General features: G+C 37.9%; 1 protein-coding gene across 1 annotated transcript in view; it reads right to left on the reverse strand.

The window, feature by feature from the left end:
• RANBP17 (RAN binding protein 17) overlaps positions 1 to 13,983 on the reverse strand; it is a 258,082-nt gene that overhangs the window by 107,857 nt on the left and 136,242 nt on the right. The window contains exon 15 of the mRNA XM_026660855.2: positions 5,003 to 5,076. Within this exon, the coding sequence (XP_026516640.1) occupies positions 5,003 to 5,076 (74 nt within the window). The remainder of the gene's footprint in view (positions 1 to 5,002; positions 5,077 to 13,983) is intronic.

Consider the following 13,983-nt stretch of genomic DNA (forward strand, 5'->3'; position numbering starts at 1 on the left):
TCATACAAATGTAATAAACCATGGAGGAGGAGAAATGAGAAAAATACAGAACATGTCATGTAAAACTAGGATTGTTTTTTAAACTTTTTCAGAAGTGTTCAAGATGGCATTAAAATGTTAAGCATATACATAGGATTTCATTACTGCTTAGTTTACATTGCTTATGCAAAGACATACATGACAAAATTAAATGCATGTAGTACTTATCCTCTTACCTGTTAATTGGTTTTCTGAGAGTTGGTCATAGGGCACAGGCCACAAAATTTTCCTCTCATTGGTAGCAACAGAAGGAAAGTCAGCCAATCAAACTGAAGCATCTATATTTGATACAATGGCCCCTCCTCTGATTCCTAGTTTTACTCCATTTGGTCTCAAAGAATGAAGGTTAGACTGCCTAATTCCCTACCCAGTGCTTCGTCCAGAAATTGCAGGACAAGTGTCCATTAAGGGTGGTCTCTGTGCTGATTGACCAAGTCACAGGAAACACATTCACAGGCAAGGGGAAAACTAATTTGTTTTTCTGTGGCTTGTTCTGTTAAATACAGATCAGAGTTCTTAGTAGTAGTATCCTAAAGTATACTGGCTGGGTAGGAATACAGCATTCAGAAGCTAAAAGCTGCTCCAATGGGGCAGAGGAAGGGGAATGAATGATGAAATACCCATAGTGATCTCTTTCACCTGTTTTCCTAAGAAAAGGTCTTCTCTGGGGAAGGCTTTTCTAAGCACACTTCAGCCAACCATTGCTGCATTAGCTGATGCCTGTAGTACTTAGAGAAGGTGTGCAGAAATTTGCCCAGGAAGATGCACTAGCAGGTAGAATGTATTTTTACCCTGGCAGGACAGGACAGATCCTCAGCTCTGTTCACCTCCTGGAAACAATTTTTATTTATTTTTTATTATTTATTCCTGGATCCCCCATAAGCATGCTAGGTGCTATATAGATAAGTGAACTCAACATGATCCCTGCCCCAACCACATTACAAATAATCAAGTCAAGGTAGAGACAGTTTATAAATAGGCTTGGAAGGATTAAATTATCGGTAAATATCAATAAATGTAGATTTTGCTGTATACACACAAACTGACAAAAATATTTCTATAGATAATAGAAATTTATAGATAGGCAAAGTAAGAAAAATGCAGCTTGAGAACTTATTAGAGTTTGATTTAAGGATATTTACTTTGTATATTTTGACATGTGATATTGACAATTTGTGTTAACGGTTATAAAACTTTAACTTTTTGAATCTCAATATCTACTGTCATTAAATAATTACTGTCTTGACTCCACCATTGTCTAACCTACACAAAATTTCCCAAAACTATGAAAATTTAAATTGATAAAAATAAATGCTTAAATAATTTCATGCAACTGTGAAAATTTAAATCAACAAACATTTTAAAAAAATGCTTAAACAAACATTGATATTATCCATCAAAATGATAAAAAAACACCCTGAATTCTGCCAAGCCTATTTACAAAGAAGGGGAAAGGAGAAAAAGATACAATACGTGGACATGTTTCTGGGGCTTTTTTTTATTAGGGGAACTATTGTGATTTGCCCTCAAGAAGACACAGGAAAGTTAGCAGATGAAAGGCCCTCCTTCCCACAACACTCCTCTCTGCTGGCTCACCAGATTTGATACTCTCCCGCTCCCTGCGCGGGTGGGCAGAGAGTGGGTTCGGAAAACACAAAAATCCTGAGTTTTTTGGACCTCCGGCAGCTGACTGACAGCTGATCTGGACACAAAAGAAAAATAATATGCAATATAGAATTGTGCAGGCCCCAGAACACACATTTTTCTGTTCATCCCCCTTCCATTGACCTAGCTCATAGGGTTTCTTTAGAGAAACATTAGATTTGATGGGTAGGTCAGTTTTCTTAAAGCAAGCTAAAACAGCATACTTTATCTTGGTGAAAGGAAGCCATTTAGGTATTGTCTTCACTAGGAAATTAGGTCGACCTGGAGAAGTCATGTTAACTTACAGAATTTTAAACACGTTTGTAGTTACTGTAGAAAAGAAGAAGTTAGAACATAAGAACGGCCATATGGGTCAGACCAAAGGTCCATTTAGCTCAGTATTCTGTCTTCTGACAGTGGCCAATGCCAGGTGCTCCAGAGGGAATGAGCAGAACAAGTATCAAGTGATCCATCCCCTGTCACCCATTCCCAGCTCCTGGCAAACAGAGGCTAGGGACACCATCCCTTTCCATCCTGGGTAACAGCCATTTATGGACCTATCCTCCATGAACTTATCTAGTTCTTTTTTGAACCCCGTTATAGTCTTGGCCTTCACAACATCCTCTGGCAAGGAGCTCCACAGGTTGACTGTGTGTTCTATGAAAAAATACATCCTTTTGTTTGTTTTAACCTGCTGCCTATTAATTTCATTTGGTGACCTCCAGTTCTTGCATTATGAGAAGGAGTAAATAACACTTCTTTATTTACTTTCTCCACACCAGTCATGATTTTATAGACCTCTATCATATCCCCCCCCTTAGTCATCTCTTTTCCAAGCTGAAAAGTCCCAGTCTTATTAATCTCTCTGCCATTAATCTCTCTGCCGTTCCATACCCCTAATCATTTTTGTTGCCCTTTTCTGAACCTTTTCCAATTCTAATATATCTTTTTTGAGATGGGGCGACCACATCTGCACACAGTATTCAAGATGTGGGTGTACTGTGGATTTATATAGAAGCAATACGATATTTTATGTTTTATTATCTATCCCTTTCTTAATGATTCCCAACATTCTGTTTGGTTTTTTTGACTGCCGTTGCACATTGAGTGGATGTGTTCAGAGAAATATCCACAATGATTCCAAGATCTCTTTCTTGAGTGGTAACAGCCAATTTAGACCCCATCATTTTATATGTATAGTTGGGATTATGTTTTCCAATGTGCATTACTTTGCATTTATCAACATTGAATTTCATCTGTTATTTTGTTACCCAGTCACCCAGTTTTGTGAGATCCTTTTGTAGTACTTTGCAGTCTGCCTGGGACTTAACTATCTTGAGCAATTTTGTATCATCTGCAAATTTTGCCACCTCACTGTTTACCCCTTTTTCCAGATCATTTATGAATATATTGAATAGGACTGGACCCTGTTCAGATCCCTGGTGGACACCACTATTTACCGCTCTTCATTCTGAAAACTGACCATTTATTCCTACCCTCTGTTTCCTATCTTTTAACCAGTTACCAATCCATGCGAGAACCTTCCCTCTTATCCCATGACAGCTTACTTTGTTTAAGAGCCTTTGGTGAGGGATCTTGTCAAAGGGTTTTTTAAAATCTAAGTACATTATATCCACTGGATCCCCCTTGTCCACATGCTTGTTGACCCCCTCAAAGAATTCTAGTAGATTGGTGAGGCACGAAAACCATGTTGACTCTTCCCCAACAAATTATGTTCATCTATGTCTGACAATTTTGCTCTTTACTATAGTTTCAACCAGTTTGCCTAGTACTGAAGTCAGGCTTACCAGCCTGTAATTGCCGGGATCATCTCTGGAGCCCTTTTTAAAAATTGGTGTCACATTAGCTATCCTCCAGTCATTTAATACAGAAGCTGATTTAAATGATAGGTTACAGACTACAGTTAGTAGTTCTGCAATTTCACATTTGAGTTCCTTCAGAATTCTTGGGTGAATACCATCTGGTCCTGGTGATTTATTACTGTTATATTTAGTATTGTATCAACTGGTCACGGTTAATCTTATGGTTCTAGTAGGGTGTTTTCCTAGCAATGACAACGCCCTATTGAAAACCATTTGTAAGTCTATATAGACCAGATTTAGAGGAAGCCAATTTGGGAGGGATAGAAAGGAAAGGTGCTCTTATCCTTTTCCATTCCCAGGAACACAAGGAGACCTTTAGAATCTGTGTTTTCATGGGGGCCCTCACATTTTGGAGCAGATATTCCTATTCTTCCCAAGAAACTCTTTTGGTTTGCTTCAGGGGTTAATCTTCAGTTTCAGAGGAAACCCTCTCTGCCTCAGAAGGGAATCCATCGAGTCTTGATATAGGCAGAAAGACAGTGTATAACTTGTAAAAGCCAAAACTTTGGAAGTTTTTCTGGGGCTTGCTGGACATGAGAAAAAGAAAAGTCTGCCCCCAGGAAACCACAGAGGTTGCCTGAGAACAGACATGAAGATATCTGATAATTTTTAGAGGTATTCTTAGAGGGAGAATAAAAAAATCTATTTGAACATTGTGATGCCAGGTAGAATTAATTTATTCAGGCAAGTATCACAAGAGAGAGGGCTGGTGGTTATAATCTTCCATAGCTGCTTCACAAACCTTGGTCATTCATGGTCTCATCCCTGTCTGAATCTATATTTAAGGGAGGGATTTTGCCCCATTCAGTGAGCTTCCAACTCTTTTCTTTTGAAAATTCTGGAGTGTGACTACAAGCAAGATGTAGCGCTCACTTCCCAGCATCTGTACTGTAATGAGGTGAATATCACACTGGGGAGATAAGGATGAGCTGCCACCAAAGAGAGTGAAGTTACTTCCGTTTGGCTGCTTGTCTTTCCTGGCTGTTACTAGTGTAAAAGTGAGAGGACTGCCCAGTGTACAAGTGAGAGGAAAGCCCGGTGACCTAGCAGGCTAAGCCACAGAGAAAAAGGATAGATGTGTGTGGAGCATGTGTACGCACACACACTGAAGATCATAATGACCAATGGCAATATTTTCAAAAGAGAGTATCAGTGGTCAAGGCTCCTCAATCCCATTTTCAAAAGCGTTTTAGGCACCTAGGAGCTTAAGTACCATTGACAGGCAGCATTTAGGAGCCCAAAGTCTCTTTATAGTGGCACCTAGGCTCTTTTGAAAATTTTACCCCATGTCTCAATTTTTAAAACGATTTATGAAAACACCTAGAATTATTCTCATTAAAATTCAACCGGGGATTTAAAATTTAAACTTTGATTACGGATAAACATTAAAGACAAAACAAAATAATGTATAGAATAGAACTCAAGCACAAACTCACATTTTTGCCATAAATGTTTCTAGAACATGGTTGTCATCTGTTATTCCTAAGACTTCTGACATTCGGGCATACACCTGAAAATAAACATTTCAACAGTAACACATTATAGACATTTACAAGTATCAAAAATGTTATATCAAAAATATATTAACCCTTCCACATTCTGTTTATGCAGCCAAAGGGCACAAGCATGAATGTGGGTTATTCTCTAAACCCATCTGGCCCTGGCTAAATCACGTGTATAGATGACTCATATCCTCCAGATTCAGGAATTTGGGGCTAACAGATTTTCACTCACCCCTGCTTAACCATCTCCTCCCAAACAGATGTGGTAAATACTCACTATAAGCATGCACTTACTCTGTGGTTCAGTGTGCAAACCACCTCCTCTCATGGAGGTAATGGCGCTTTATAAGCAGCCTTAATGGGGTGCAGCAAAGCAATATCTTCCACCACTCTCTAGCCTTAGCAACATGTTGCTCCCGCACCTTAGCTTACATTTGTTAAGTTGTTGCATTTTCACTGATGTAATCAGGTAGAACTAAGCATTCCCCAGGCATCCAATTGTGGGCTTTCCCTTTCCTTCCAAGTAACGTAAAGACATTGAGTTGTGTGGTTTTCAATCACCCTTCATTCCAGGTCCAGGACACTGATTAACTCTCAAGTTTTCCTTATATTCTGCCAGTTAGAGGGATCTGTTATTATGATGACTTATCAATCAGCAGGTCAAGTCAGATACAGTAGCATTATGTCTCACAGTTAGCATTACTGCATGTTCTTGACAAACTTTGGTGACATTTTTAGTGACCACGAAAGTAACTACTTAATAGAACTCTACTAGAATCTGAGACAGTGGGAACAGGCGCTTGGCAAAAATTCTTCATATTGTTCTGCCAGTGCACCTCATTTTGAGCTACAGCACCCCTGCTTTTCATTAAAGACCTGGGCCAAACACAACTCTACCAACTAGTGCATTTTAGTTCAGTCCTGAAGTATTCCTATTTTATCCCTAAATCCCACCAAAGAAAGGAGTACCAACTGTATGAAATTCTGCCATATTATGTGCTCAGGGCAAGTATGTATTAAGATCTAGGTTGAGATCACCAAAGTCACAACACATGTAACTTAAGCCACCCAATGATGAAAGACTGGTGCCATCTAGCTGCCAATTTTATTCTGAAACGTTACTTATCACACTTATAAATTGCAATGAATTACAGATATTGAATACTTCTGGTAGGATATCATACTTGTTTATACCTATTTCCACTGCTGCTAGTGATGCCACCCCATCAAGTCACTCTTAGGAAATGCCAGTATTTAACTCTATGATGGAGTAAGTAGATATGTTTTCAAATCCTACAGATTTCAAATCGAAATGCAATAAAGTCATGACAAAATCCAATTTGTGCAATAACTGGAGATACCAGCAAGGATATATTTATTTCCAGTATAAGTAAAAATGTCAACTTTTAATAGGACTATCATATAATGACAAAATCTTTGGTGAACTAGACAATTGGAATACTAAAATTCTTTATTATAGACAGTACAATCCCTCCAAATACCTTGAAAAAAGTAATGTCAAATATTTAAAGAATTATCATTTACAATATATATATATTTAATATTCAAAACACAGTCTGGTACTTTAACTGTAAATACTATGCCACTGAAACAAGTTATACTATCCAATTTTTGTGTGTGCAAAAGTTTAACCTCTGTATTTGTTTTCTACTTTTTTCACATCAAATCTTTTCACCAGAAAGGTTTGCGTTCCTTACTAACATATATTGATATTCAGATGTTTTCCTTCCTGTGATAGGAAATGCGAGCACAAGTGCTCACCTGCTACATTAGCATTGTGTTCTGTTGTCAAACGAGGCTCTCACCACATCAGAGTTTACCAAATAAAATACTGGAACAGCAGTCAATGTTGACAAAGAGCAGTGCTTTAATCCACAATTATCCGTGTAACTCTTACTACTCCTTTTATCATCCATTAGCTTTGATTCCCATTATCCCATCAAGAACTGTGTCAACGCTTTTGTCCCTGAGGATTTTCTTCAACTACTAGGATCTGACAGCCAAGCTTGAGTGCTAAACGGGATCATTACCTCTTAAATCTACTTATCTGATCCACTGAATAGTAAATTGAAAAGCTCATTAACAGCAACAATTTGATTTGTTTTCACATGTGACAGGGTCATTTTAAGTCAGGGTATGAATACAGTGCTTGTTTTAAAGACTACTACACATTTTGTAAGATGACATAAATCTTTAGCAAATTTGCAAGTAGATAATGAAGTGGTTAAAACCCATCTTCAATAAACACTAGGTAATACAGATATAAAAAAGTTAGACAACCTTAATCATAGGTGTCACTGCCAGCACCACTTATTTCATACTCTCTCTCTCTCTCTCTCACACACACACACACTCACACGAAAATCTGAACAAAACCAGGGTTTGCTGGTTTTGTGTTCCAACATTTCTCACACTCAAGCAATTCCTTCTCCACCTACAGTGCGGAGAACGTAATAGTGCAGTTATGTCACATTTTAGGTTAGCTTTCCTTCTGTACCCCAGTTATCTTTTCCTTCTCAGCCAAATATTAAGATTTGCCATTTCGAGAGGAAAGTGGCAATATCCTTATACATTATAGGAGATATTAGTCAACTACACAGTCTTACTTGGATTTAAGGTTTGTTCTGAAACTACAAAATTGTAAACATATATAGTGACATCATTACCCAAAACAAAATACGCTTCTGCGTTGAGAAACTCCATAGTTTTGGCCTCCATAGCAACAGAATGCAAACATTGGTAAGTACCATTTTCTCGGACTCCTGAAGGTAGTCATTAGTCAGCTTTTATGTTTGGACATTCAATGAGTTACAAAATTTTAACAGAAGAGTATGGAATGTATTCAAGGAGCAGAGGGTAATATTGCCAGTTGGGCCTCAGGGTGATGTGACATGGTCCCCTGAAGTGCCCTAATTTTAAACTTCCAATTTAAAATTGAATCAGGTTCTTGTGGTTTCTCTCATTGGGTTAAATATAGGTGCCATATATGTACTCAGTTGAGTTGAGCCACAGAAGAATTGCATGGGGACATACTTTCATTAAATACCTGCATCCTAAATCACCCTAGGCAGCAGTATCGCACCAATACTGGTGCATTCAGGCCCTTTTATAACACTTACATTAGTGGGAGGATTAATCATAATTTGGAAGGAAACTGCCAAAGGAATAATTAATTTTCTGCCATCTTTAGAATTTTGAATACTCTTTTCCCAGCCCTGCCCAATATCGCAAGTTCACGTGCAGACCCAGCATCAGGTTATAGAGCTGTGTGGTCATGTTGTAATATCACCACAATGTAACTGAACTTCACAATAAGAAAATGAAACAACACCAAGTTTTGAGGTTCCCAATTTAATTCTGGACTTAGCTGTTCTGCAAGCTGAGCTCATGGGATGAAAATATGGACAGGCTGTAACTTCACCCTACATTGACAGAGACTCCTTCATTGCCATGCATACTGAAGACTGTATAAAGGAAGCACTAGCTAGGATCTTTGTTTCTATGATTTCACACAGTAAGCAAGTGACAGATAACACAGTAATCAAGCAACAGAGAAATGGGCATGATAGTGAAGGGAAGGCATGTGGCCAGCACAGTAAATAGGGTAGTAAATGAATAATATTGTCAGAGGGAAAGGAGCACGTGTGGGATGAGGATGCTGTGAACCAATGTCAAAATATACTTTCTTCATCTGTACCATTAACACTAACTCAATAGTACTTAGAGGTTTACAGTAGACAATAGCAGAGCTTGTGAACAAGTGAGGGCATATTCTGTGATCCAAAAGACACTCTAATTCATCAGCTACTCAAATTACATATTGCTACTCTTTCCCCCCCAACTAATTTGAAGTTTATTTGCTACACTATAAAACAGGGAGGGAGAAATATATAAATACACGGGCAGAGACAAAATTTCATGAAGCAACTCGCTTGAACTTAATTATAGTTTAAGAAAATATAGAGATATAATATAGCAAGTATTGTAAAAATTAAAGTTTTATTACTCTATGCTCATGTAATCTTTTGGCCCTAGATAAGTTTAGCTTTGTTTTTTGGAACTATCATTATAACTCTGAAGAAGCTAATTATGTCAATCCTTAAATGTGAAACAGATTACAGAACTGGGAAACTCAGAATATGAGTTCCTAAAGGTTGTATGGCTATATAATGACAGTCACAGAAATTCAATAACGGCACTGTATGGAATGTACTCAAATGCACCACATGAAACAAATTAAAACAGAGAAATGAATCTCACACACTGTGCAAATAAGAAAATACAAGAAAATGTTGATTCTATATGTTTCATAAAAGATGTTATAATGAATTAAGATTCTGGATAATGAATCTTTAGAAAACTACAGTAAAGTTATTACCCTTAGGCACACAATAAATGCTTAAGATGTTATAATTTCCTGATACTCTCCAGGCCTTGCTACAGAGAACAAGTACTAATGTAGAACACAACATTAAAGTATTTTGTCATCAGATGCTGAGGGCAAAACTAGGCCTTTACTATTTTTAAGCCAGCTGGGCAGGAGCCAAGTGGTAACAGCTGCAAGCTGAGCCTTGAGCCATGATGTTAATGCAGAAGAGGTGGGAGGGGAGGAGTGGGGTGAGGTGGGGAACTACTCTGGAACACTCCTTACTATTTTTCCAAAAAGGAGCAGTATGAGCCTTCCTCAAGTGTATGCTGCACATATGCTGGTCACTTACCTAGCCCTTAGTTTGAAATCTTGCACTTATTGTGAAGGGGCTAGTGGAGCCAGCCCCAGTCCCTACATATCCTACCAGTGCATCCCAGGTCAGGAGCTGAGTGCTTAAATTAGACACCTAATTAAATGGCTTGATGTTTAGAGGCTTCTGAAAATCTGAAAAATACATGTGCCTAAATATAGATGTAGGTGTCTTTAGGCACCCAGAATGAGATTTCCAAAGTTGCCCAAGGAATTTGTATGCCCAATTCCCAGTAAAATCAACAGGAACTGAGCTTCCAAATCCCCTCTCAATGACTCTGAAAATATGAGCTCCCAGGTTTAAATAGCTGGCCTAAAAAGCTAAGAGAAAAAGAACACGACACATAGAGACAAACATACAGGACAGAACTGCTAACTTCCCTACTAAATAGGTCAAGGAATTGACTACCAGGCTAAACGCCATCCAGGACAGTAAGGAGAAGGGACTGAGATAATAATTCAAGCTTTCCGAACTCATTTACCTGTATCTGAGCACAAAGAGGAGAATACTGTGGAGGCCCTGAACTATGTCACCAAGAATGCCTGTATTCCTGAACAGTTACAACATGGACAGGGACTTGTCTTAAAAAGTGAGATCTCAAGATCTCCAGCTCAGAGACCAGGCCAACAGAATATGCTGAGTATTGAAGTGAGCCATTTCCTCTTTAGCTGCACGTTTAGCTCCCTAACTTAGGAATACGATACAGATATGGTGGGGGTGGGGTGGGGGGGGTGAGAGGAGGGTTGGAAAGTAAAATAGGTATTTATGACCAACTTTCAACCAGAATCTGTGAGAACAGGGGACGAGGTGATCCTCTGGGGGGCATCAAAACACCATTCTCCCATTTGTTGCCACCTGCTCCCCACCCCAACTAGCAGAGGAGGAAGGGTACTGATGACATGAATAGCATGATACATTTATATACTAGCTGTATATCGAGTTTAAAATAGCATAGAGGGATCCTTTGCCAGGCATAGGCATTCTATAAAATGACATTTTAAAATAGTAGTTAGTGACTATAATCATCAGAATACTGTGATTGCAACTCAGCTGTAGCATCAGAGGAAGAAGCCTGAGCATACTGTACATATGTATGAACATCCCTTTCACTCAGTGCCAGCATCAAGGGTGCTCTCTCCCCACTACACTGGGGGAATGTTTTATCAGAAATGATAGAAATGATGTGGTCATCTGCACAGCTTCTGATGATATCAGCACTTAATACTACCATCATGGGTTGTTCTTGTCCCACTCCCATTAGCTTACTTGGAGGAACAGGATTCACAGGAAACCATGGTGCCAGGATTGCAAATTCCCCACCTGTCCATATGAAGTGTGCACTTCCCACTTGAGAGAATCTTTTTCTTTTTAATGGAAATTGCTTTTTATTTAATCAAATTTCTCTGAAGTGGGGAGTGAAATCCACTCATTTTCCTCATCCTGCCTTTGATATTTCCAATCTCTTCCCAAGGTCTCTGTTGTCTCCCTGCCTTCCATCTTGAAGGTATCTGCCCACCTTGAAGGCACACTGAGGAGAATAAGGAGTTTCTTTGGAGAGTGATTTGTATTTCTGATGCTTAATGCAAAACTATTGGGACTGCTGCTGGACCAGGCCTATGGTTATGGATGCAGCCCAAATATAGGCACAATATTCTTTGGACAAAGTTTTCATTTTTATTTATTACTGAGAGGAAAAAAATCCAATTTTGCCCAACCTCACAGTTTGAGCGCTTGAAAAGTAAGAAGCACTGCTGAGCAGGAGTTCACTCTGAAACAGAAAATTAGGCTTAATTATGCAAATTGACATTTCTGAATCTACTACTTGGTGCTAAAAAAATTATGATGCATTGTGACAGTGGAGAGTAAGAAGCCAGTGTAAAAAGACTACAAAGCAAATTCCATTCTGTCTTTATATTGGAGTAATAATCATAAAAAGAAGTTGGATGTTCAATACTGAAGCAAAATATTGAATACTTAAGCATTAAAAGGGTTACACTTGATCTAAATGAAGATGCCAGCAGTCACTAGTTCAAAGGTATTTTGGATGGTCAATATACAAGATGTATCCATGGCCCTTCAAACATTCACGTTATTGAAGATCATTTAAGTTTTTGTTCTCTCTTCTTTTTCTACTAGAAATTTTAATTGATCTATTAGGCCTTCATTTAGCCAAGCACTTAAGCACATGCTTAACTCTAAGCACCTGGTTAAATCCATCCCTATTAAGTAAACCACTTAAATATATTTAAATTGTAAATAATAATTTGTATATTTACTTAGTCACTATCCATGGTGACGTTTTTTTAATTGCATTCTCTCACTCTCTCTGGCTTCCATCCTCCATCTGTTTAAGTATGTGCATTTTGGTGCACATTTGATCAAATATTAGTGGTTCTCATCAAAAGTTCTATTAATTTCATACCCATACTCTTCTATCCTTCTTGCCTAAATCTGTAGGCTTTCAATGTCCCACTCTGTGGCAGCAGTTTCCAGGTGGTGATCAGCACCATATCAGAGATTCAAGTTTCATATGCAGTCAGGTATTTAATGGGAAACCTAAATACTGCTTTGATATCCTTTAATGATTGAGTTTAACCAATATTATATGGACATGAGAGCAAATTTCACTTCAGTCAGAAAACTGCAAAGGGAAAGAGCTACATTTATTCAAAACTAGTGATATCAAGGGGTTATATTCCTACTTGCAGTTATAGCTATAAAAAGATGGTAAACTAAATTCTACCGTAAGTGCTTAACTTTATCTAGATCAATGGCACACTCAGAACTCTGATATGCATTAAGATTTTGTCAGATATATGTAAATAATAAACTAATCAATTAAATGATAATGGTCTATTTATAGGAAGTGTTCAACATGTGCAACTCCCATTGACCTCAATAGTAGCTGCAGGTGCTGAGCACCTTTCAGCATCAAGCCCTAAGTATTTGAACCTTATCAGTATCACTTGTTTTAAAAAGATTTTGTATTTAAGTTGTATATCTGACTGCTTTTTGCACATTTATCCCAAGGCATTAGGGGAGGTGTTACAGTCCCCATAGCTAATACTAGCAATTTGAACAACACTCTTTGGCAAGCCAGAAATAAGATAATTGTTCAACATAGGCTGGCTCTTCTGAAATACTGGAAGCATTGCCTGTAATTATAGACATCTGTCATTGCTAGCCACTCAGTAGTAACCCTGACATCAATATACAACTATAACACTAAACTGCCTGCAGGCATAGCAATGGAGGCCAGATACGAGAGGCGGGCAATCATCTGCTTCATCCAAACTATCTGTCAAAGGTTTCCAACCACAAATAGCTCTTACATTTTGTATCCTTAGGATAATGTGTTGATTTATTTTAGATCCTCTAATATTTACAATCTAGGCCATCTACTAAAATAAAGAAACAAACCTTATGGCTAATGGAGGCAGTTACTGTTCAAAATCATCATGAAAGGCCATAGCTCACTACTCAAATGTTAAACATTGATGGCTGTTTTGAACATGCATCTTTGTGTAAACTTTTTCTTTTAACTACATGTAATTATTTTCAACTGCTATTCACAATGGTAAATACTGTCTCATTAGCCAATATGTTGTCAAGCTGATCTGAAGAAACATTTATATTTTAAACCTTTATGTTCTTTTCTAAGCTGTACAAGTAAGTCTCAATGTTCTAGGCTTCAACACATGAGTACAGGGAACTGTTAGCTTTCTATGCAGTGTTATCCTACATGTACTTCTGTGTAAAAGTAATTAACATCCATGATTTACAAGCAGTGCGTATGCATAAGATACTTTATTCATTCTTGGCAGGTGGCTGAAGTAGGTTCTTAATCAGGAAATAAAGCTTATTGAAATTTACAGGTAGCTGTAGTGTCACATTTTTAAAAAATGGAAGCTGAAAATTATGTTGAATCCCTTACACTTCACTTTTTTCCTTTTGTCCTCATTTTAAAATAATTCTCAGAAAAGAGCAAAAAATGACTGAAGATTTAAACTAATTAAGAATTAACATCCTTACAATTATCATAATTTGTTATTAACAAAAACTGAGATTTCCTAGTAAGATCACAACAGCCTGTGCTGAAGAGAAACTATTAATTACTAGACAGACAGTTAGCTTACAAGTGAGCTGCATTTTAAA

The sequence above is a fragment of the Terrapene carolina genome, unplaced genomic scaffold, assembly GCF_002925995.2.
Source record: "Terrapene carolina triunguis isolate 2854851 unplaced genomic scaffold, T_m_triunguis-2.0 Scaffold838, whole genome shotgun sequence".
In the NCBI taxonomy this organism is placed as follows: domain Eukaryota; kingdom Metazoa; phylum Chordata; order Testudines; family Emydidae; genus Terrapene; species Terrapene triunguis.